This window comes from Sapajus apella, unplaced genomic scaffold, assembly GCF_009761245.1.
Source record: "Sapajus apella isolate SASKATOON/1434 unplaced genomic scaffold, GSC_monkey_1.0 scaffold1, whole genome shotgun sequence".
Taxonomy (NCBI): domain Eukaryota; kingdom Metazoa; phylum Chordata; class Mammalia; order Primates; family Cebidae; genus Sapajus; species Sapajus apella.
Genome location: NW_022436941.1, coordinates 68,469,923 through 68,495,865, shown reverse-complemented (window position 1 = coordinate 68,495,865; position 25,943 = coordinate 68,469,923). Strand labels below are relative to the sequence as shown.

The following is a 25,943-nucleotide window of genomic DNA, read 5'->3' as shown; positions in this document are numbered from 1 at the left end:
ATTTTAGGTTAATGGTTTGCATATTTAAATTATAGTAGTGAATGTTGTGTGTCTTTGAAGCGTTAATGAAATAGTTTTATGTAAATGGTCTGTTTTACAAATACAGCTAGTGCTCGACTTACGACCACGATTGGGACCGGCAGACCGGTTGTAACACGATTTGGTCGTAAGTTGAGTAGGCTATACGTACAGTTGAAATGGTGCACGCGGAGATGGTAGTGCTGCTGGAAGCTGGTCTGCACTGTTGTATGCCCAACTGGGCAACGTTTGCGCTGCCAGACGCAGAGCAGTTCTGGCTAGTGATTGTGGTCGTAAAGTCAAATGGTCGTAAGTTGCATAGGTCGTAAGTCGATCAATACCTGTACAGACTAAATTCTCTTCTCAACACCTCTAGTAAAGTTACTACTTTGTAATTTTAGTATTAATACATGAACACTTGTAGACAATGTGGCACCTAACAGGTTGGTCATTCACTCTATCAGTGCTAGGCAGACGGTATTAAAGTGAAAGAGCAATATCTAACATGATTCATAAATTTCTCTATCTTCTGTTTTTAGGAATACAACTTCTAAAGTGACCAGTAATTCAAGAATAAGTAGATTTGCCAAGCCTAAACCAAATCTTGAGAAGATTTTAGGGACCAACAAGTTAGACGATTATCAGGAAGTTTCCAGTTTGTGTGTAACCAAAGGGGAAGAACTAGAAGCTCAAAGAGGTAAATTTTATTATAATAATAATATATATATATATTTTAAAATATATATATTTTATTGCACTTTAGGTTCTGGGGTACCTGTGAAGAACATACAGGATTGTTGCATAGGTACATACGTGGCAATGTGGTTTGCTCCCTCCATCCCCATCACCTATATCTGGCATTTCTCCCCATGTTATCCCTCCCCAACTCCCTACCCATCACTGCCCCACCCCTAGTCCCCCACAACAGACCTCAGTGTGTGATGCTTCCCTCCCTGTGTCCATGTGTTCTCATTGTTCAACCACCCGCCTATGAGTGAGAACGTGTGGTGTTTGATTTTTTTTTGTTCTTATGTCAGTTTGCTGAGAATGATGGTTTCCAGTTTCATCCATGTCCCTACAAAGGACACGAACTCATCGTTTTTTATGGCTGCATAGTATTCCATGGTGTATATGTGCCACATTTTCCCTGTCCAGTCTATCATCAATGGGCATTTGGGTTGGTTCCAAGTCTTTGTTATTGTAAATAGTGCCACAGTGAACATACATGTGCATGTGTCTTTATAACGGAATAATTTATAATCCTTTGGATATATACCCAGTAATGGGATTGCTGGGTCAAATGGAATTTCTATTTCTAGGTCCTTGAGGAATTGCCACACTGTCTTCCACAATGGTTGAACTAATTTACACTCCCACCAACAGTGTAAAAGTGTTCCTGTTTCTCCATATCCTCTCCAGCATCTGTCTCCAGATTTTTTAATGATTGCCATTCTAACTGGTGTGAGCTAGCATCTCAAAGTAGTTTTGATTTGCATTTCTCCAATGGCCAGTGATGATGAGCATTTTTTCATATTTTTGTTGGCCTCACATATGTCTTCTTTTGAAAAGTGTCTGTTCATATTTTTCACCCACTTTTGAATAGGTTTGTTTGTTTGTTTTCTTATAAATTTCTTTTAGTTCTTTGTAGATTCTGGATATTAGTGCTTTGTCAGATGGGTAGATTGCAAAAATTTTTTCCTATTCTGTAGATTGCTGATTCACTCTAATGATTGTTTCTTTTGCTGTACAGAAGCTCTGGAGTTTAATTAGATCACATTTGTCTATTTCGGCTTTTGTTGCCAATGCTTTTGGTGTTTCAGTTGTGACGTCCTTGCCTATGCCTGTGTCCTGAATGGTTTTACCTAGGTTTTCTTCTAGAGCTTTTATGATGTTAGGTTTTATGTTTAAGTCTTTAATCCATCTGGAGTTAATTTTAGTGTAAGGTATCAGGAAGGGATCCAGTTTCTGCTTTCTGCACATGGTTAGCCAGTTTTCCCAATACCGTTTATTAAACAGGGAATCCTTTCCCCGTTGCTGGTTTTTGTGAGGTTTGTCAAAGATCAGATGGTTGTAGATGTGTGGCATTGCCTCCGAGGCCTCTGTTCTGTTCCATTGGTCTATATCTCTGTTTTGGTACCAGTACCGTGTTGTTTTGATTATTGTAGCCTTGTAGTATAGTTTGAAGTCAGGTAGCATGATGCCTCCAGCTTTGTTCTTTTTGCTTAGAATTGTCTTGGCTATGCAGGCTCTCTCTTGGTTCCGTATGAAGTTTAAGGTGGTTTTTTCCAGTTCTGTGAAGAAGGTCATAGGTAGCTTGATGAGGATAGCGTTAAATCTATAAATTACTTTGGGCAGTATGGCCATTTTCACAATATTTATTTATTTCTAACCATGAGCTTGGAATGGTTTTCAAAGAGGTAAATTTTATTCTCTTACAAATTGCAAAATCATTTTGACATATGAAATTACATTAACATTTCAAAGAAATGTTTGGTCATTAAATTCTTTTAACTTACTATAAAGTAGTTTCAAATTAAAAAGTAAGATGGGCTGTAAAATAAATATCCATACATCCACCAAGTGGTTTTACTAATTAGTACCATTTTGCTATGTTTGTTTGATCAGTTTTTTGTCTTTTTATTCTCTCTCTCTCTCTCTTTCATTGACCCTTGAACTAGGAGCATTGACCTCCCCATTCAGTCAGAAATTTGTGTATAGGCTGGGGGCAATGGGTCACACCTGTAATTTCAGCACTTTGAAAGGCCAAGGCGGGAAGATGGCTTGAACCCAGGAGTTCAAGACCAGCCTGGGCAGCATAGACCCTGTCTCTTATGAATTGAAAAAATATATATGTATGTATAACTTTTGACTCCCCAAAAACGTACATACTAACGGCTTACCATTGACCTGAAGCCTTATTGATATGATAGTTAACACATATTTTGTATTTTATATGTATCATATACTATATTCTTATGATGAAATAGGTTAGAGAAAATTTTTTTTTATTTTCTTTTTTCTGTTTTTTCAACTGATGTCCTTGAACCACAGAGAAAAGAAAATGTTTTTAAGAAAATCAGGCTGGGGCTGGACACAGTGGCTCACGCCTATAATCTCAGCACTTTGGGAGGCCAAGGCAGGCAGCTCAATTGAAACCAGCCTGGGCTAAGCAACAAAGCAGAACCCCCCCATCTTAAAAATTTTTTACAAACTTAAAAAATTAGCCGGGCATGGTGGCGCATCTCTGTAGTCCTAGCTACTCAGGAGCCTGAGGTGGGAGTATCACCTGAGCCCAGGGAGGTTGAGGTTGCAGTGAACTGTGATCATGCCACTGTACTCTGACCTGGGCAACAGAGTGAGACTCCATCTCCAAAAAAGAAAAGAGAAAATCAGGCTAGGCATGGTGGAGGTGCACACCTGAAATCCTAGCTATTTGGGAGGCAGAGGCAGGAAGATCACATAAGCCCAGGAGTTTTGAGACCAGCTTCTGCAATATAGGGAGACGTTGTCTCTACAAAATAATTTTTAAAAACCAGACGTGGTGGCACATACCTGTGGTCCCAACTACTTGGAGGTTTGAGCTTGCAAAATGAAGGCTCTCGTAAGTTGTGATAATGCCACTGCACTCCAGCCTGGGCAACAGAGCAAGATCCTGTCTCAAAAAAATATAAAAGGAAGAAAATTATAAGGAAGAGAAAATACATTTTCAGTACTGCATTGTATTTATCAGTACCAAAAGTTTATGTCATCTGTTTACAAGATGAAACATCTGTCCGAAATGGTGGGCAACCACAACTGCAGGTGTCAATCTGTAATACATATCAAGCAATTCAGCTTTTTCTTAAAATGTTACAACTTTTCTCTGCTTCTTGGGAGCGCTTCCCCCATCATTAATGGTACTTTGGATGGGTCCCATGGTGTTATTCATGGTATCGCACTAAGCGTGTATATTTAGTGTTGCACTAAACATGATATGAAATACATGAGAACCATGAAGGATCACCTTTTCTAAAACCTCTCTCAACATGTAGGCTCAAGTTACCTCTTCTGTATGGAAGACTTTTTTCCCCATTTGTGATATTATTCTTGGCAGTGCAGCTCCTTCCACAAGACTTCCTCTAAAGTGGAACTAGCCAAACCTCTGTGTACCCACCTCTAAGCCTCTTTTGTATGTGAGTTCTAATTATTGATGCTAGTACCTTAAAGTAAAGATACAATTGTGACAGCCTGGAGTGAAATATTTGCAGAGCAGGATTTATTAGTCATCTGTTTTACTATTCAAAAATCTGTTAGCCAGAACTTTCTGCCATGGGTATAAGCCTGATTTGTGGATTAAGAGAAGTTTGGAAGAGTCACTATATAGGGTTCTTCCTTTTAAGATGAAATATGTTTCTAATATAGGGATTTTAGCTGTATTATTTTGGTCTATATCTTAAGTGTGCTTTTTGTTTAAGAAACAGAGAAAAATGCTTCCAAAGCAACAGAATTGGAAGATAAAAACCTTGGACCAGTTACAACAGCAGAGAATAAGGCGCAGAGCAAATTGGCATGTGTACATGGTATCAAAGGGACCGGTATTCCTCAAGAAGTAAACCTAACCGAAAGGTAAAAGAGGGAAGAGATTCTGAGATTCACTTTATATTGTTTCATCTGTAGCCCTTAAGTTGTGGCTGTAAGAATTTGAAAAAGAAGTTTTGTTGCATTAAATATGTTTTAAAAGTTTGAAAACCATTGAATTACATGATCTTTTACACACCTAGCTCTAAAAATACTTCCATGTTTTGCCTGATTTCAAATGACACACTATACTGTCTTTCAGAAATGAAAATCAAGAAGAGAGCTCTCAAGAGGTTCACATGTTGTCAGTTGCTCCAATTGCTTCCTCTGAGACAGGACCCCGCACACTTGGTTTGGATAGGGGTCTTGGTGAAAATTCTGTTGAAGAGCCCCAGATAAAGGACCCTAAAGGAGGCAGTGTACTTACACTTCCTGTGCCAGAGGTAAAAGAATGTACAGTATAATAAGGGATAGCAAGGTGTTTTCCTCCATTAAAAAAAATAAGATATAATTTACATACAATAAACTTCACCCCTTTTATTTTCATTTTTAATTTGTTTTAATTAATATCCTGTTGCCCAGGCTGGAGTGCAGTGGTATGATCTCAGCTCACTGCAACCTCTGCCTCCCAGGTTCAGCAGACTATCCTGCCTTAGCCTCCCAAGTAGCTTGGACTACAGGCATGCACCACCATAGCCAGCTGGGTTTTGTTTTTTTAGTAGAGACAGGGTTCGCCTTAATGGCCAGGCCGATCTTAAACTCCTGGCTTCAAGTGATCCGCCTGCCTTGGCCTCCCAAAGTGCTGGGATTACAGTTGTGAGCCACTGCAACCGGGTAACTTTACCTTTTTTAGTGTACAATTCTTCAGGTTTTTATAAATGTATGCAGTCATATAACCAATACGTGAACAGTTCAATAAAAAGTTCCCCAGGTGAGAGAAGCCTTAGACTTGAAGAACATGCATACATTATCCAGTTAAAGGGAAAGGAACATGTGTAAAGAACAGGTGTGGACTGGGTCAGTGGCTCACACCTATAATGCCTTGAAAAAATAAAAATAAAAGCCAGGCATGCTGGCATGTGCCTGTAGCCCCAGCTACTCAGCAGGCTGATGTGGGAGGATCACTTCCGCCTGGGAGGTAGAGGCTGCAGTAAGCCGTGGTTGCCACGCACTCCAGGCTGGGAGACAGAGTGAGACCCTGTCTCCAAAAACAAACCAGTATGAAACAGCATGTAATCGTGTGAGTGGAATATTAATGAAGTGATTAGAGATGAAGTTAGAAAGGTAGCCTGCAGACAGATCATAAAAGGATTTTTATTACTTGCTAAGGAGTTTGGTTACATCCGAAGTTACAAGATTCCTCACCCCACCCTGACTTTTTATTTTTACTTTTTAATTTGAAATAATTTTGAACTTAGAGAAAAGTTACAAAAATCTTAAAGAGTTCTCCTATACACTTCCCTTTGATTCATTAATCGTTAATACTTTGCCTCATTTGTGTTTTTACTCTGTCTTGCTCTCCATCTGTATAGATAGATACTTGGCTCGGTGGGGTGGCTCACGTCTGTAATCCCAGCACTTTGGGAAGCTGAGGTCGGTAGATCACCTGAGGTCAGGAGTTCAAGAACAGCCTGGCAAGCAAGGTGAAACTCCATCTCTACAAAAATACAAAAATTAGCCAGGTGTGGTGGCATGCACCTGTTTACCCAGCTACTTGGGAGGCTGAGATGTGAGAATTGCTTGCAACCAGGAGGTGCAGGTTGCAGTGAGCCATGATTGCACCATTACACTCCAGCCTTGGGCAACAGAGCAAGACTCTGTCTCAAAAATAAATAAATAAATAAATAAATAAAACGGAATCGTTTGAAAGTAAGTTGAGCCCATAAATACCTCATCTTGTATCTAATAAGGACAAGAAAGTTCTCTTACAGAGAAAGGACAAGTACTGTTGTCACACTCAACAATGTGTAATACACAGTTTCCTATTCCAATTTCCCTAGTTGTACCAATCTTGTCTATTATAGCTTTTTTCTTTTCTTTTTGAGACAGAGTCTTACTCTGTCACCCAGGCTAGAGTGCAGTGGCACAATCTTGGCTCACTGCAACCTCCACCTGTCAGGTTCAAGCGATTCTTATGCCTGAGCCTCCTAAGTAGCTGGGATTAAAGGTGTGCACCATCACACCTGACTAATTTGTTTGTATAATATTTTTAGTAGAGATGGGGTTTCACCATGTTGTCCAGGCTGGTCTTGAGCTTCTGGCCTCAAATAATCTGCCCACCTCAGCCTCTCAAAGTGGTGGGCTTACAGGTGTGTGCCACCGCAACTGGCCAGCTTCTTTTTTTCTTAAATTCAGGATCCAATTGGAGCTTTCACATTGCATTGATTATTATTTCTCCTTATTTTGCTTTAATCTAGAGTGCTTTTTCTGTCTTTTTGTTCACAAAAGAGAAAAAAACGAGAGAAGTTTAGACCAGTCTAGGCTGGCCTACAGTCTGGATTTCTTTTTTTAAATTGTTTCCTCATTACTAGATTCAACTTAAATATTTTAGGGCGAAATTACTATATAGGTGATGACATATTTTTCCATTTACATCACATCAGGAGATACATAGTGTCATTTTGTCCCATTATTGGTGATGCTCACTGATCACTTGGCTAGAATGGTACCTGCCAGATTTCTTCATTATAATGGCATCTTTTTCACTGTGTATTAGTAATTTGTCAGATGAGACCAACCCAGCAAGCTGTCACCCTATAGTTTTAATATCCATCGATGATTCTTGCGTTAATCAATTATTGACATTGTTTGTTGCAAAATGAAAGTTTTAAGTTTTTTTTTTTTTTTTTTTTTTTTTTTTTTGGAGTTGGAGTCTCACTCTGTCACCCAGACTGGAGTGCACTGGTGCAATCTCAGCTCACTGCAACCTCTGCCTCCCTGGTTCAAGTGATTCTCCTGCCTCAGCCTCCCGAGTAGCTGGGACTAGAGACGTGTGCCACCATGCCCAGCTAATTTTTATATTTTTAGTAGAGATGGGGTTTCACTGTGTTGGCCAGGATGGTCTCGATCTCTTGACCTCATGATCCACTCGCCTTGGCCTCCCAAAGTGCTGGAATTACAGGCGTGAGCCATCGCGCCCAGCCAAGTTTTAAGATTTTAAGCGGTAGAAGCCAGGCATAGTGTCTTACACCTGTAATCCCAGCACTTTGGGAGGCCCAGGTGGGTGGATCACTTAAGCCCAGGAGTTGGAGACCAGCCTGGGCAACATGGCAAAACCTCATCTCATCTCCCCAAAAATACAAAAAAATTAGCCAGGTGTGGTGGCGTGCACCTGTACTCCCCACTACTCAAGAGGTTGAGGTGGGAGGATTGCTTGAGCACAGGAGGCCGAGGTTGTAGTGAGCTGAGAGATTTTAAGCAGTAGAGAATTACAGTCAGGATTGCATTTTAGAAAAACAATGTTTGCAGTTTTTTGGAAAACAGATTGGAGGGAACCATACTGGATGCAGGGAAAGCAGTTTGGCTCTATTCATGTGTCACCTACTAATAGTACAATGGCTGGTGTGATGGGAGTAGAGAAAAAATTGTGTGGTTTGAGTCTCCCTATCCTGTCACTTCAAAAATCATTTCATAAAATGCACATATTTAACACTTTAGTTAGGATTCCTCGTATTTATATTTATTTAAATGAGTCAGAAGTTTATTAGAACAGTCTAAAGCTTCAAACCCTTGAAAACTATATATGGTTAGATGTTGTTGAGTTAATCTCTTCAGTATATCATATTGACAGGAAAACTTTTCAAATCTAAGATATGGCCAACTTCACTCTTTCGTTTTAATTTTTTATGGCAGTATACACCAGCAAGTATTCCAGAAGTCCAACAAGAGAATATAATCAATCCTCAAGACCTAACAGGTATGATAATACGCTTCAGTGACGTGTCATAGAACCTAATTGTATGATTTTTACCCCTTATTTAACTATGGAAAAACACAAAACAGTTTTATTTTAGTCTATGCTGGCCTTGAATTTAAAAACTTTTATAAAAACACTTTGAAGTATTTTTTATATTGGTTTTGTTTCTTAAAGACATAAATCTTCTCCATAGTATATCATCTTTATCCTTTACGAAATTACTTCTTGGCCCAGGCATGGTGGCTCACTCCTTTAATCCCAGTACTTTGGGAGGCTGAGGTGGGCAGATACTTGAAGCCAGGAGTTCGAGACCACCCTGGCCAACATGGCAAAACTCTATACTACTAAAAACTCCACCCCTACTAAAAATACAAAAACTAGCCAGACGTGGTGGCGTACACCTGTAATCCCAGCTTCTTGGGAGGCTGAGGCACAATACTGTGTAGGCATAAAAAACGATGAGTTTGTGTCCTTTGTAGGGACATGGATGAACCTGGAAACCATCATTCTCAGCAAACTGACACAAGAACGGATAATCAAACACTGCATGTTCTCACTTATAGGCGGGTGTTGAACAATGAGAACACATGGACACAGGGAGGGGAGCATCACACACTGGGGCCTGTGGGGGGGAACTAGGGGAGGGACAGTGGGAGGTGGGGAGGTTGGGGAGGGATAACATGGGGAGAAATGCCAGATATAGGTGATGAGGAGGAAGGCAGCAAACCACACTGCCACATGTGTACCTATGCAACAGTCTTACATGTTCTTCACATGTACCCCAAAACCTAAAATGCAATTTAAAAAAAAAAGAATCACTTGAACCCAGGAGGCAGAGGTTGCAATGAGCTGAGATTGTGCCACTGCACTCCAACCTGGGCAACAGAGCGAGACTTTTGTCTCCTTTTAAAAAAAAAAAAAAAAGGAAGGAAATTACTTCTTCTGCTTTAGGCTGGTGGGGGGTTTGGGTGAGGAGCATTTATTTAGTCTTAATAAGTTGTCCTGAGACTGTCTTTTTAGAAATGAGATGAATTAATGATATTCTGTTATTTCAGAGTTGAGCTTTTTGATTACTAACTTTTAAACTTTGATAGTGAATCTAGTTGCTAATATATCTCAAGATGGAGAAGATGAACAAGCATTTATTTTAACTCTGGTGGAAATCCCAACCAATGCAGTAGAAGAATTTACTGATGCCGCTGCACAGTTAATGCCAAACCCTTTACTGCCAGCTCCCATATTGGTCAAATCAATGAATACTGAAGAAAGGGGTGATGTGAGGTAATGAATGAGTGAAACTGTTTTTGCTAGGAGGAAAAGTGATTTATTTATTAAATAGTATTGGTTGAACAAACCATTCACCAATATTAGTTATTGTTGTGGATATCTTATTTAGCATTTATGTGGTAAGTTAGAGAAGAAATGTAATGTGGTAGATTTTTTTATCTGATAGAGATGCCATTTAAATGTTCCATATGTTAGTTTTGTATGAAACTTGTTTATTATTTTAAGTTACTTTGAAAGCTAAAAAAATTAATAGTCTGGATCATAAAATGATACCTGTTAAAAGTGTGGTTACTTTGTATAGATACATACATATGAAACTGTGAAATACACATTCACAGAAAGTTGTGAAAATAAAACAGTGATAATGGTAAAATAGAGATGTTTTTTATATAATATAAAAATATATGGCCGGGCGCGGTGGCTCAAGCCTGTAATCCCAGCACTTTGGGGGGCCAAGGCGGGTGGATCACGAGGTCAAGAGATCGAGACCATCCTGGTCAACATGGTGAAACCCCGTCTCTACTAAAAATACAAAAAATCAGCTGGGCATGGTGGCACGTGCCTGTAATCCCAGCTACTCGGGAGGCTGAGGCAGGAGAATTGCCTGAACCCGGGAGGCGGAGGTTGCAGTGAGCCGAGATCGCACCATTGCACTCCAGCCTGGGTAACAAGAGCGAAACTCCGTCTCAAAAAAAAAAAAAAAAAAAAAAAAAAAAAATATATATATATAAAATTAATATATCTATATATATATATATATATATATATATGTATGTGGGGTGTGTGTGTGTGTATTTTTTAAGATACTTGCCTTTGGTGGCCAGCCTAGAGTGTGGTGGTGCTGTCATAGTTCACTGCATTCTGAAACTTCTGGGCTCAGGATATCCTCCTGGCTGGGCATGGTGGCTCATGCCTGTTATCCCAGCACTTTGGGAGGCCGAGGTGGGCAGATCACCTGAGGTCAGGAGTTGAGGACCAGCCTGGCCAATGTGGTGAAGTCCCATCTCTACTACAAATGCAAAAATTAGCTGGGCATGGTGGCTCGTGCCTGTGATCCCAGCTACTCGGGAGGCTGAAGCAGGAGAACCACTTGAACCCTGGAGGTGGAGGTTGCAGTGAGCCGGGATTGTGCCACTGCACTCCAGCCTGGGCAATAGAGTGAGAAAAAAATAAGAGCTCTTCCTGCCTCAGCCTTTCAAGTAGCTTTTCAGCTACAGGTGCACACCACTATGCTTGGCTAATTTTTTAAAAATTATTTTTTTTTTTGCAGAGGTGGAGTCTTGCTCTGGTACCCAGGCTAGTCTGGAACTCCTGGCCTTATGCATTCCTCCCACTTTGGCCTCCCAAAGTGCTGAGAGTATAGTCATGAGCCACTGTGCCTGGGTATTCTTGATACTCTTATTTTAATTCTTTATTTGGAAGTGTTAAGTTGTATCTTAACCACCATTAATTAAGATAATTGTGTATCGTGTAACATTAGAAATTGAAGCCTTTTACCTTTTTTGGGGGGTGGGGGGAGGGGAGACAGTCTCACTCTTGCCCAGGCTAGAGTATAGTGGAGGGATCTTAGCTCACTGCAACTTCCATCTCCCAGTTTCAAGCGATTCTTGAGGCAAAGCCTCCCAAGTAGCTGGGACTATAGGTGTGTGCCACCACACCTGGCTAACTTTTTGTATTTTTAGTAGAGACAGGATTTCACTGTGTTGATTAGGCTGGTCTCAAACTCCTGACCTCAGATAATTCACCCACCTTGGCCTCCCAAAGTGCTGAGATTCAGGTGTGAGCCACTGAACCTGGACTAGATTAAAAGTTTAACTTTACAATCAGGGAAAATACTATTAAATACTCAGATTTAATTCAGTATTGCAGAATTTAAGTTATGACCCTTTAAGTATGAATGGAGCCCAGAACTGTTAATAGCATTTTGATGGCCATGGCCATGTATCCGTTAGTTAGTTTGGAGCTTTTTGGAATTTTCATTGAAATACCTCAGCCTTTAACTTTATTATTGGAAGGATTTCTAGGATCATGAAAAAAAAAATAACTTCTGATTCAGAGATTTAGTATGTATTTCTTTTCTATGCAGTATTTGTTTACCAGCAACTTCAGTTGGTCAGGATGCCATGGGTGTATCTATTTCTGGAAGAGATGATTCTAAAAAGCCTTCTGATAATTTGGATCTTGTATCCAGGAAGAGATTTCATTGCAGGCTTGATGAAAATGACCACATTCCTCCTGCCAAAAAATGTTTGCTCACTTTAAGAGATGATTGCCAAGAATATACTTCTGAGGTAAGATAGAATCATTAAGTAAATAATAGATGACCATATTGCAACAGATCTATTTCTATTTTTCCCTCTATTTTCTTTAAACTTCTAGATACACGTAAAGATAGTTCTGACACTTATCATAAGTTATTCAAGTAAAACTGGTTTTGGATTATCACTTTTAACCAATGGTAGATGGACATTGATGGACAGTAATCAAGAAATTTATTCCCAGCTCTGTGTTGTGGCTAAAAATAAGACAAGAAGCATTATATATGTCTAGATCTTGGCTCTACCACCTAGTAGTTGTAGCACCTTAGGCAAGATACTTCACCCCTCTCTCTCTGATCAGGTTTCCTAATGTGTAAAATGATAATACTAATATCATCATCATCATGCTTGAAGCTACCCATTGCTTTTAGGACTAAACCCACAGCTTGCTGATTTTTGTCTCTTCATTTTGTGCCAGCTTCTCCCTCACTTTCTGGCCTCACTGGCCATCTTTCAATTCCTTAAATGTCCCAGGGCATGTCATTTGATGCCCCTTCTGTGTGAAACATTCCCTTGAAAAACATACAGACTTCTTTAGTTCAGTCATTATTGCCTCAGGGAAGTCTGGCCAGACCATGCAGATTCAATCACCAGCCATTATGGTGTAGGTTTCCTAGTACCCTCTGTTTTTGTACTCATCAACAGTTTGTAACTACACTATGGAAAAGTCCATTTAAAATCCGTGTTCTTAAAGAGAAAGCTAAAAACCAATAGTTCTTGAGTAACAGTTGACAAAGAGCAAGTGTATTTTAATATATTTGTTAAGTAAAAAAATGATATATCCCAGAATAGGTTTATAGTTTCTCTTCTAAGATTGAACATCTTTTCATATGCTAAGAGCCATGTGTATTTCCTTTTCTATGAACTTTTTTTTTTAAACTCAGTTTTCAGTGAGATTATTGATCTTTTTCTTATAGAACTGGAAGAACTCTGTTATATATGTGTGTGGTAATGAGGTGTGAATCTTTTTTCCCAGCTTGTCATTTGTCTCTTGACTCTACTTTCTTTGTTGTTTTCTCATGCAGAACTTTTGGAATAACTTTCTATATGAACATTTCAAGACATATTAAAAGATAGAGTGGGTATAATGTGCCCCCATGTACCAGTTTCAATAATTTGTCAGCATTCCATGCAGACATTATTTTGTTTTGTTTTAAAAGTATCTTTAATGACACGAACAAAAGATTATGGTACTTTACTAAATATAAAACTAGGTCACCAGATTTTGATATGCCATTTAAAAAATGATAGATATATAATGGTGTGATTATGTAAGAAAAGTATAATGTCTATTGGGCTTATTTTTGATTTTTATTTTCTAAATTTTGTTTCTAGAATTTTAACAATTTTTTGTTTTTTGAGATGGAGTCTTGCTCTGTAGCCCAGGCTGGAGTGCAGTGGTGAGATCTCAGCTCACTGCAGCCTCTGCCTCCTGTGTCCCAGTTCAAGCAATTCTCCTACCTCAGCCCCCTAAGTAGCTGGGATCACAGGCACGAGCCACCATGCCCAGCTAATTTTTGTGGGTTTTTTTTTTTGTTTGTTTGAGACGGAGTTTCACTCTTGTTACCCAGGCTGGAGTGAATGGCGCGATCTTGGCTCACTGCAACCTCCGCCTCCCGGGTTCAGGCAATTCTTCTGCCTCAGCCTCCTGAGTAGCTGGAATTACAGGCATGCACCACCATGCCCAGCTGATTTTTTGTATTTTTAGTAGAGACAGGATTTCACCATGTTCATCAGGATGGTCTCGATCTCTTGACCTCGTGATCCACCCACCTCGGCCTCCCAAAGTGCTGGGATTACAGGTGTGAGCCACGGCGCCCAGCCCTTTTGTGTTTTTTAGTAGAGACAGGGTTTCACCATGTTGGCCAGTCTGGTCTTGAACTCCTGACGTCAGGTGATCCACCCGCCTCGGCCTCCCAAAGTGCTGGGATTACAGGCGTGAGCCATCGTGCCCAGCCACAATTTTTTAAAAATTGCTTTTGCCATTTGAGTATCGTTTATCTGAAATGCTTCGAACCAGAAGTGTTTCCAATTTCAGATTTTTTTTTATTTTATTTGGGGATAATTGCATTATACTTGTGTTATACTTCCCAGTTCCACATCCCAAACCTGAAAAGCTAAAGTCTGAAATGCTTCAGTGAGCATTTCCTTTGAATGTCTTGTCAGCACTCAAAAAGTTTAGATTTATCGAGCATTTCAGATTTTCAGCTTTGGGATGCTCCGCCTGTACAAAATTCTAGAATGCACACACACTGTATTCAGATAGAAGACATTTTTTATTTTCTGTAATCAGATTTATCAGTCTTTTTGTGTATGGCTTCTGGAGATTATGTTACATACTGGAAGTCGTCTGAGACTTAAATTTTCTAGTTAATAATTGTTAATATTACTAATTTGTTGAGAATTTGTTTTGGTATAAAGAATAAGGCCAAGTTAATTTTCTTTATATGACTTTCACCATTTACTGAGTAATTCATCGTTTCCACTGATAGGAAATTCTACTTTTATCAATAAGATAGTAAACCTTTTTTTTTTTTTTTTTTTTAAATATATATTCCTAAACTTCCTTTTCCTTTACATTGATTCATCTATTTGTTCTGGGGCTAGAATCATACTGTTTGAATTTGTAGCTTTATAATGCACTTTGGTATCTTACACGGATAGTGTCTCTCCCAAACCTGCACAATTTTCTTCTTTTTTCAAGTTTCTCATCATTGCTTATATGTTCTAAAATTAATATGAATTTTAGAATTAACTTGTTTAGCTCTTGTATTTATATTAGAATCATTAACTTGACAGATTAATTTAGAGAAAATCGACACCATAATTATAATATTGAATCTTCCTATTCAAAAACATGGTATGTCTATCCATTTGTTTAAGTCATGTTTTGTGTCTTTCTATTTTATATTAAACTCTTCTTCATCTAGATCTTACATATTTCTTATAGGTTATCCCTATGAGTTTTATCTTTTCTGTTGCCATTATCATTGAGTTCTTTTCTGTTTAGAGAGCTTACTGAGTTCCCTCATTGTATGCAGTAGCTTTTCAGTTGATTCTCTTGGGTTTGTAGGTAAACAGATGTATCATCTGCAAATATAATTTTAATTTTTCTATATATTTTTTTTTTCTGAGATGGAGATTCACTCTTGTTGCCCAGGCTAGAGTGCAGTGACTTAATCTTGGCTCACCACAACTTCTGCCTCTTGGGTTCAAGTGATTCTCCTGCCTCAGCCTCCTGAGTAGCTGGGATTACAAGCATGTGCCACCATGCCCAGCTAATTTTGTATTTTTAGTAGAGATGGAGTTTCGCCATCTTGGTCAGGCTGGTCTCGAACTCCTAACTTCAGGTGATCCGTCCTCCTCAGCCTCCCAAAGTGCTGGGATTACAGGTGTGAGCCACTGCTCCTGGCCACTTCCACTTTTTATAGCTCTAGTTTTTTTCTTTTGTAATTCTATTGGGTAATATAACTCAAAAATAATGTTAAAAAGTGGTCCCAATAGTGCATATCTTTTTTTGTTATTTCTGATTTTAATAGGAGAACTTCCAGTGTATACTATGTAGGATGCTAGCTTTTAGATTGCAATAGTTATATTTTATAGTGTTAAGAGAATGTCTATTCCATTTTATAAGTTTTTTTTTCAAGAATGAACATTATTGGATGCCTTTTCTGTAAATACAGATGATTTTTCTCCTCAGAGCTGTTGGTTTGTATTAGATTTCATAATGTCAGATCATCTTTGCATTCTTGAAACAAGTTCTACTTGATTGTGATGTAGTCTTTTGAAGTGCTACTTGTACTATTTCTTTGATACTTTTGCACTGATATTGAGACTGATTATAAAAGGCATTTGGCAGCTTTCTCTCTTCCAGTGGGCTCTGGAACACTTTAAATAGTAGCAATATTTTTGCCATAAATGTTTAGTAGAGTTTCTGTTAGAGCATTTTGGGGGATACATGCTTTCTTAAAGAAAAAAGGAAATAAAATTAATTTCAGTTTTACTTGATAAATAGATTTCTAAATTTTTTTGTAAATTTTCTTAAAACAGGTGCACTCAAAGGAGTTAACAAATGTTGTTGAGGAAACAGGTAATTGAAATACATTTTAACATACTATGTTTTCTAAACTCCTGATTATTTGGGATGTACCTTGTTCAAATATGAGATTGAAGCTGAGTATTACTTTTCTCTAAGAGTAGTACTTTTATTATCAGCACTTCTTTTCTGCAAAGGCCTTGGATTTGGCAGTTTGGGAGGCAGAAGCAGCTCTTTTCATCCTGTCATCCGTTGAAGACTATGCAGCTACAAGGATTTTCTACATAAACTCAACAACTACGTTTTAGGAGTTAGCTGAGTAATGGGTTTTTTGTTTGTTTGTTTCCCTGAGACAGGATTTCAGTCTGTCACCCAGGCTGGAGTGCACTGGCACAATCACAGCTCACTGCAGACTCCACCTCCCAGGCTCAAGTAATCCTACCACCTCAGCCTCCTAACTAGCCAGGACTATAGGCATGCACCACTATGCCCAGCTAATTTTTGTATTTTTTGTAGAGACAGGGTTTTGCCATGTTGCCCAGGCTAGTCTTGAATGTATTTTTTGTAGAGATGGGCTTTCACCACGTTGCCCAGGCTGGTCTTGAACTCCTGGCCTCAAGCAGTCTGCCTGCCTCAGCCAGCCAAGGTGCTGGAATTATTATAAGCATGAGCCACCACCCGTGGTCTATAATGGCACTTGTAGTAGATTCTTTACCCTGAAAATTAGTTTAGTTTTAGAGATCTTTTCAGGCTTAAGCCACCTATGGAGGCTGAAAAGATCTTAGAGTCTTATATTTTTATAGGAATCTAAAATTTCTGTGGGGTATTAAACCACTTAAGGTCTATTTCCCTCATAACTAAAGCCAGCAGTCACATTTATCCTGTGTTTTGTACAACTCTTTATTTTTTGTTTATTTTATTTCCCTTTTCTCTCAAACTTAGGCTTATCATTCACACCTATAGCCATTGCTTTGCCAATGCAGTGGCACTCAAGAATAAAAATGTTGTTGATGGCATCTTGTAGAGTTACAAGATAGAAGAGTTTGATAACCTATTATGGTTCTGGTTTTTAAAGACACTTTATAATGGGCCAGGCGTGGTGGCTCACGCCTGTAATCCCAGGCGTGATACTTTGGGAGGCCGAGGTGGGTGGATCACCTGAGGTCAGGAGTTCAAGACCAGCCTGGCCAACAAGGCGAAACCCCATCACTACCGAAAATACAAAAATTAGCCAGGCGTGGTGGTAGGTGCCTGCAATCCCAGCTGCTTGGGAGGCTGAGGCAGGAGAATTGCTTGAACCTGAGAGATGGAGATTGCAGCAAGCCGCGATCACATCATTGTACTCTAGCCTGGGCAACAGAGCAAGACTGTCTTAAAAACAAAGAAAAAAACCACACTTGGCCAGGCTCAGTGGCTCACGCCTGTAATCCCAACACTTTGGGAGGCAGAGGCAGGTGAATCACCTGAGGTCAGCAGTTTGAAACCAGCCTGGCCAACATGGTGAAACCCTGACTCTACTAAAAATACAAAAATTAGCTAGGCGTTGTGGCAGGCACCTGTAATCCCAGCTACTTGGCAGGCTGAAGCAGGAGAATCACTTGAACCTGGAAGGCAGAGGCTGCAGTGAGCCGAGATCATGCCACTGCACTCCAGCCAGGGCAATAGAGAGAGACTCTGTCTTTTAAAAAAACAAAACAAAATAAGAAACCACTTATTATGTTAACACAATCTTAGACTTAATTGTCCCAACTTTGACTGTGAAACTGTAGTATGGTTACAGTTTCCAGCCTCGAGAGATGTTCTAAGATTGCTTCCATCCATCTGCTCTCCAATAAAAGCATTAAGCAAACTACAATACGGTGAAGTATTAGTGAATTTGTTGTGTGCTATCTTTAATTGGCTTATTTCTTTTAGCAAGTGTACTTATCAACTTAATTCTCACTTCATAGAGCTAAACTCTTTGAGAACAAGGCACTTTAGTTATTTTGTCCTAATTTTTGGCTACTTTGGCTTTTGTCTACTATTTAGTTAAGGAAAGAGAGCTCTTTAGCTAAACTTGAGTATTTGAGAGTCTGTAGGTTTTACTTTTCAGGAGACCACAGACATCCAAGTTACCACCTATATTTTGGATTGGTTTAGCTGCTTAATTTTAATGAACCTTAGATTTTTTAGAGAGTGATCACTTGTCCATTTTGATTGCTGAAGAAATATTTCTGGGAAAAGATTTTCTAGGCCAAAATATATTGATATAACTATTTTGTTTTTGAGTGCAGATGCTGTTAGCATATCTTTTAACCAATTATAATATTCTTAATAATCTGAGTAACCACTAATTATAATTTAACTTACTGTTATTAGAGTAGGTTTCTTATAGAATACCATGCATTTTTTTTTTTTTTTTCAAATGCTGGGGTTACATGGAATGTATTAACTTCAGTATCCTTTTTCAACTTGCCATCTCTTTTGAAGGGGAGTCTCCCAAGGGACAAGATATTTTTCCTACCTCAGGAAGCACACTGACAACTCTAGAATATCAAAAAGAGCAAGTTGAACCAGCTTTTCAGAGTATAGGATCTGGATCTGCTGAAACATGCATAGACAAGAATGTGCCTCAGTTACCTCAGAATGAAATGATTGTGTCTGATAAGGAAGAAAGAACTGATGCTGCTCCTAAGTCTGAGCAAATGGATAAAACATCATCTACAAAAGCCCCACTATCCAGGTATCATGAAAAAATCTTTAATAAATGTTTCTCTGTCGTAATAGATATAATCTATACAGAACAGATAACTGTATATATAAAGATTAGATCCAGTGCTAAGGATGGTGTTTAATAAACATATTCCTCCATCAGTAAAGGAAGAAGTTTCAGCCAAGGAAATACAGTAATATTGCAGATACACAGTTTGTACACTAAGAGCTTAAATTTAAGTGCTAAAACTTTTTTAGATAGAAAATGTTTAGAATATTTTGTACACTTACTTTTTCAGATTGTCCATGGTTATTTTGATCATTACATATTCTACCATGTACAGTAGCTACTAATGCACATCTATATGGTATGAGACATAGGGCTGCTATGATAGGGTTGTTTTATTGAAGTCTCAAATAATGTGTCATTTTTCTCCCTTGTGGCAAACCAAAGAGGTAAACCATGGCTTTCTCCCTATAAGAATAAGTGTTGGAATTTAAGCCCAAAGCCAACTTCTGTCCCGTTTTCCTCATATTCTAGAAGCAATGGTTATCAGTAATTGGCTCGTCAGCAGCATCCAAAAGATGAATGTGGTATTGCTGAATTGAAGGATGTGGGGGAATATACACTGGTCTCCACTAAGGAGAAGGAGTAGGGGGAAGGACACATGTAGCTTAAAAGACATACTTGATAGATCTATTGTTTTTGTTATCTAAGTTATAGAAAGTAAAGCCCAGCAGTATCTTTTCTGGCCTTAGAGATGTGCTGAAAATAGAATGTGGCCCAAGTACAGTGGCACATGCCCATAATCCCAACTACTCAGGAGGCTGAGGCCGGAAGATCTCTTGAGGTCAGGAGTTTGAGGTTGCAGTGAGCTATGATTGTGCCTGTGCATAGCCACTGTACTCCAGCCTGGGCAACATAGCCAGACCCATTTCTGAAAAAAGAAAAAAAATCAAATGAGGGAAACGTCAATAGAGTTTGGATTAAAACTGGTTAAGAAGCTGTGTTCTAGAGCAGAGGTCAGCACACTTTTCGTAGAATGGCATTTGTACATATTTTAGGCTTTGTGAGCCATATGGTGCCTCTTAACTATTCATCTCAGCAGTTACAGCACAAAAACAACCATAGACCATATGTAAACAGATGAACATAGCTGTGTGCCAGTAGAACGTACTCACAGAATCAGGTTGGGGGCTGCATGTGGCCTGGAGAGCATGCTGTGCTGGCCACTGTTCCACAGCTTTGCTACTCAGTGTATTCCTTGCACCAGCAGTATGGACATCATCTGAGAACTTGTTCAAATGCAGGATTCAGGCCATACCCACTACCAACTGTCAGAATCTTTATTTTAATAAGATCCCCAGTGATTTGAATGTCCTTTTAAGCTTGGGAAGCACCGCTCTGGAGTAAGCATTGACCTTTGTCACAAATATATGTCATGGTGGGTCGGGCGCGGTGGCTCACGCCTGTAATCCAAGCACTTTGGAGGCCAAGGCGGGCGGATCACCTGAGGTTAGGAGTTCAAGACCAGCCTGACCAACATGGTGAAACCCCGTCTTAAAAAAAAAAAAATATATATATATATGTCATGGCATACTGGTATGAGTATGCCAATTTAGCATTAATGGAAAGAAGATGGTTTGGGGGGTTTTGTTTTGGATTCCTTTGTTTTGAGTCAAAGTCTCACTCTTGAGGTTTAATAAACATACTCCTCAGTAAGGTAAAAGAAAGTTTTGGCCAAAGAATACAATAATATTTCAGATATACATTCTGTACAATGAGAGCTTAAATGTAAGTGCTGAGACTGTGTCTATTTTAGATAGAAAACAGACAAAGATTATTTGACGTTGCCTGAGGTTCCCCAGGCTGAAATGCAGTGGTAGACCATAACACACTGTAACGTCTTCTTTTTTTTTTTTTTTTTTTTTTTTTTTTTGAGATGGAGTCTTGCTCTGTCACCTAGGCTGGGATGCAATGGTCTGATCTTGGCTCACCACAACCTCCACTTCCTGGTTCAGGAAATTCTCCTGCCTCAGCCTCCTGAGTAGCTGGGATTACAGGCAGGCACCACCACACCCAGCTAATTTTTGTATTTTTAGCAGAGACGGAGTTTCACCATGTTGGTCAAGCTGATCTCGAACTCCTGAACTCATGATCTGCCCGCCTTGCCTCCCAAAATGCTGGGATTACAGGCATGAGCCCCCGCACCTAGCCAGCTCACTGTAACTTCTAATTCCTGGGCTCAAGTGATCGTCTCATCTCAGCTTCCTTTCTGAGTAGCTAGGACTACAGACACGTGCCACCACACCTAGCTAGCTTTTCTGTTTTTTTTAAAAAACTAGAGACGGGGTCCTGCTCATTTTGTCCAGGCTGTTCTTGAGCTCTTGGCCTTAAGCAATCCTCCCACCTTACCCTCATGAAGTAGAAGCAGGTATTAAGAATGTGTCTTCCTGGATATTCTTGAATATATTTACATTTGTATTTCTAGACCTGGCAGAAGACCCCTGGGATTTTTGTCTTTAATATGTTCAAAGAATAGTTTGGAGTCTGATGAACCTACTCAGTTTCATAATAAGAAACGCCTAAAGCCTCTTATACCTGCATTAAGACAGAAATTTAAAAGATCCAATCCAGTCAATGAAAGCCAGAAAAAAAATGGAGAGTCCTCTGATCCAGTTCCATCTCCAAGTGTTATTAATACTCAATCTGAGAATATTAGCAGTTCAGCAACTAAGGTATGTGATAACTACTATATTTTATTGTTTGTATGAGATAGGTTGGATATAAGACTCAACTAGGGAGAACATAGTAATTTGTTATTTTTATTTGATGTCAGAAATTATTTTAGAGCCCATCCTTTTCTCCGTCGTATTCCTCCATAATGGAAGAAGCAAAAGTGTTGAGTCAGGAAGTTGCAGTTAGGTTAGTACAGAGCCATTGAACTAACCATAAATAGACACTTAATAGCCATTCCTTTAATCCAGAGACCCTTCTGATTTGTGGAAGCAAAAGGAAGCAGTGCTGACACCACAAGAATTTAAGGAACTATAAAGCTAGAATTTGTTCACATGTTTCATTTCTGTGTCTCCTGAAGCTGTCCAATGGCAAGTACTGGGATGGAAAAAACTGTAAACCTATATCAAAGACTTTGTAAAAGTATTGGGGTGACTTAAGATCTTAACAAAGAAAAGGCTGGTGAGCGTTTATTGAATAGCATGAGCCTTTGAAGGGGGTACTTTTGTAATTAACATCTTTGAACTTTTTTTAAAGATTTCATATTATTTACTAGAATTGTTTTCTGAGACCAAGATTTTATCAGTCTTGCTTACCATTGCCAAAGTTGTGGGTTTTTTTTTTTTTTTTTTTTTTTTTTTTTTTTTTCAGACGGAGTCTCATTTACTCTGTCACCCAGGCTGTAGTGAGTGCAGTGGCGTGATCTTGGCTCAGTGCAACCTCTGTCTCCTGGGTTCAAGTGATTCTCCTGTCTCAGACTCTCAAGTAGCTGAGATTACAGATACATGCCACAATGCCCAGCTAATTTTTGTATCTTTAGCAGAGATGGGATTTCGTCATGTTGGCCAGGCTGGTCTCAAACTGCTGGCCTCAAGCCATCTGCCCGTCTTGGCCTTCCAAAGTGCTGGAATTACAGGTGTGAGCCACCTAGAAGTTCTTATTATATTCAGGGTAAAAGGCCTTTGTGATAAATATTGCAATTTTTTTTTTTCTCTGTATGTCGTTTGTCTTTTGATTTTGTGTAAGGCGGTTTTTGCCAAGCAGACATTTTTTATTTCTGTATAGATTAATTTATCAATCTTTTCTTTTGTAGCTTTCTGCTTTCAGGTAGTTTTAAAAGGCACTCTTCCCAGCCAGGTGCAGTAGCTCATGCCTGTAATCCCAGCACTTTTAGGCCAAGGCGGGTGGATCACCTGAGGTGAGGAGTTCAAGACCAGCCTGGCCAACATGGCAAAACCCTGTCTCTACCAAAAATACAAAATTTAGTCAGGCATGGTGGCATGTGCCCATAGTCCCAGCTACTCAGGGAGCTGACACCTGAGACGTGGAGGTTGTAGTGAGCTGAGATCATGCCACTACACACCAGTCTGGGCACAGAGCCAGACTTTGTCTCAAAAATAAAAATAAAAAGATGCCCTTTCCCACCTACCCCCATCCAGAATTATAGAAGTGTTTTTCCATGGCATTTTTATACTAGAGTTTTTTATAAATAGTTTTACATTTAAATCTTTTGATCCATCTAGAATTTGTTTTGGTAAGGTATAGGTCTGACTTTTTTTCTCCCTGAGATGATTAAATAGATGTCCAACATAATCTGTTTAATAATCAAATAACTTTTTTTGAAATAGCACTTTTATCGATGCTAAATTTCCATACAGATTGGGGTTGTTTCTAGTCTTCTGTTTCATTGATACATCTGTTATTCCTGTGCCGATACCATGCTATCTTCATTTATTTATAGATTTGTGAGTATGCTAATTTCTGATAAGGTATCTTTATATATTTTCTTTGAGTGCTGTTTTGTTTCATGGATCTGTCTATTCTTATGCCACTAGTCAATGTATTTTTACTTTAATTATTTAATTACAAATTTAACCATAGTATATTTTTCTTTATTAAAATTTTTCATGGAAATTAGGATAAAGTAATGGATTATGGGTACACTATAATTTACCTAATTATATCTAGTGTTGTATATTTAGTTGCTTCCAATTTTATTATAACTAATGCTACAAAGGTTATCTTTGTCATAAAACCCTTACCATGTTTAGGATTATTTACTTAATACGACAGCATAGAAATGAAATTTTTAGGTTGGTGATTGTGAACATATGTAAAGCTCAATATTTATTGCCACATTGCTTTTCAAACAGATCATATCAGTTTAGACTACTGTATATACACACATACACATATATGTAAATGTTATATTACAGTTCTATTTTACTTTATTTTTATTACCTTTTTAGGTTTCTTGTGATCAGCCCTTACTGAAAGGATATAAAAGTGGCCAAAAGTGGGCCCCTGAAGGGGAGCCAACCACAGTCTCTGAATATTTCTTCAATGATATCTTCATTGAAGTGGATGAAACAGAATGAAACAATCTTTTGTCTTTTTCTTTTTAAAATTAAGTCTAGGATTTCCAGAGTCAATTACATCAACAAAACAGTATTTAGAGCAAAGCATCACTGTCTATTTTTTTTTAGGTTGATTTTGAATATTTAATGAGCTTGATTTGAAGCTTTTATAATCAGTGGAAAACATTTCTGAGGTTCCTTTCATTCTGATTGTTTCAGCATTTTGCAAATAGCAAGCGATTAAGACTGCTTTCTCAGACAGAAATAACTCTTGTTTACATTTTGACTCTTCCTGTGCTAAGCACACATGGACAATTGGGAATGTTGTGGCTATATGTCCCTGTATGAACTGTAGTGCAGGCAGTTTTGGGGGTTGATTGTATCATATTTAACACTTAGCAACTTCTTTTTTCTTTTTTTAATTTTTATTTGTTTATTTTTTCTTTTTTTTACTTAGCAACTTCTTTTGTGAATTTTTTTTTTTTTTTAATTTTCAGGGGGAGATGATGAAGGATGAAGGCCTTTTCAGTTGCTTCTAAGTACAGTCATGTATCACATAATGATGTTTAAGTCAGTGATGGACCACACATATGACAGTGGTCCCATACAATTAAAATGGAGATAAAAAATTCCTATCACCTAGTGACATTATAGCCATCATAACACAGTGCGTTGCTTTTTTATGTTTAGATATGTTTAGATACACAGATGCTTACTATTATGTTACAGCTGCCTACAGTGTTCAGCATAGTGACACACGTTAGAGGTTTGTAACATATGGTCACCTAACAAGGCATTTCTTAGAACATATAGTTAAGGGACACATGACTATACGTATATGAAAACAAATTGTCAGACTCCAGTTTAGTATGGTAAATGTTAAAAAACTTTTCCATTATCAGCTATTTGTCTGACTGAAAAATACATATTTTTCTAATTCATGGTGATGTAACATTAGTCCTAATTGAAAAACTAGTATTTAAACATAATTATTTATAAAGATGACACATCAAAGAGCTTATTTATTTTTAAATTTTTATTTAAAAGCATATTTCATTTTAGCTCTTTTTACCCTCAGATTGTAGATAAAGAAGGCATTAACAAATTTATGTTTCTTTCTTCTTTCTCTTTAATTTTAAAGATATTTAAAATGATATAACTAAAAATGGTTGGCTAGTTATGTGTTTTGAATACCTTTTTTTCCCTCAGTTTAGTATCTTGACTTTGTACTGTGAATTTTTCTGTTTTTCTTATTTCTTGGATAATCAGGATTTTCATGACGGTAAGGGAACTCTTTTTATGAGACAAATTTCCATACAAAACTCAATCTCCTCTATACACACTGAGACATAGATTAGTTTTTTAAAAGCCAATTTCTTAATAGTTTTTTTCCCGTTAAATTCTCAAGAAACAGATCGGCTGGGCGTGGTGGCTCACGCCTGTAATCCTAGCACTTTGGGAGGCAGAGGCGGGCGGATCACCTGAGGTCGGGAGTTCCATACCAGCCTGACCAATATGGAGAAACCTCGTCTCTACTACTAAAAATACAAAATTAGCCAGGTGTGGTGGCACATTCCTGTAATCCCAGCTACTTGGGAGGCTAAAGCAGGAGAATCGCTTTAATCGGGGAGGCGGAGGTTGCAGTGAGCCAAGATTACGCCATTGCACTCCAGCCTGGGCAATAAGAGCGAAACTCTGTCTCAAAAAAAAAAAAAAAAGAAAAGAAAGAAACACTTAGATCTTTAAGCACGGAAGGTAATCATGATGTTAAAAACAGAAAATAAGACTTTATGAAGTTAGCTATTATCCATATAAATTTAAGGTTTTTTTAAATTTCAAGATTTGATGATTTACACATGTAATTCTATTATCTACCCAAGCAGATTGAACAGCAAATTTATTTTGATTTTATTTGAAAAACCTCTTGGATTGATAATATATTAGCTCAGGAGTTGGAAACTTTCTGTAAACTATTTTGGGCATGCAGGCCAGGTGGTCTCTCTGGCAGCTGCTCAGCTCTGCAATT

General features: G+C 38.5%; 1 protein-coding gene across 4 annotated transcripts in view; it reads left to right on the top strand.

The window, feature by feature from the left end:
• BDP1 (B double prime 1, subunit of RNA polymerase III transcription initiation factor IIIB) overlaps positions 1-25,057 on the top strand; it is a 113,805-nt gene extending 88,748 nt beyond the window's left edge. Inside the window, exons 30-40 of one of the 4 annotated variants that reach the window (XR_004269236.1) lie at positions 558-715; positions 4,473-4,623; positions 4,838-5,018; positions 8,428-8,491; positions 9,586-9,772; positions 11,865-12,069; positions 16,147-16,186; positions 18,602-18,854; positions 21,316-21,562; positions 21,812-21,931; positions 23,810-23,943. Coding sequence is in view for 2 of the 4 variants with exons in the window: in XM_032278831.1 (XP_032134722.1) it covers positions 558-715; positions 4,473-4,623; positions 4,838-5,018; positions 8,428-8,491; positions 9,586-9,772; positions 11,865-12,069; positions 16,147-16,186; positions 18,602-18,854; positions 21,316-21,562; positions 23,810-23,938 (1,615 nt within the window). In the remaining 2 variants the exon portion in view is untranslated. Of the gene's footprint in view, positions 1-557; positions 716-4,472; positions 4,624-4,837; positions 5,019-8,427; positions 8,492-9,585; positions 9,773-11,864; positions 12,070-16,146; positions 16,187-18,601; positions 18,855-21,315; positions 21,563-21,811; positions 22,204-23,809 lie in introns of those variants that run through there. The other 3 variants (XM_032278831.1, XM_032278832.1, XR_004269238.1) reach the window with 3 other exon arrangements.
• Positions 25,058-25,943: the final 886 nt, after the last annotated feature.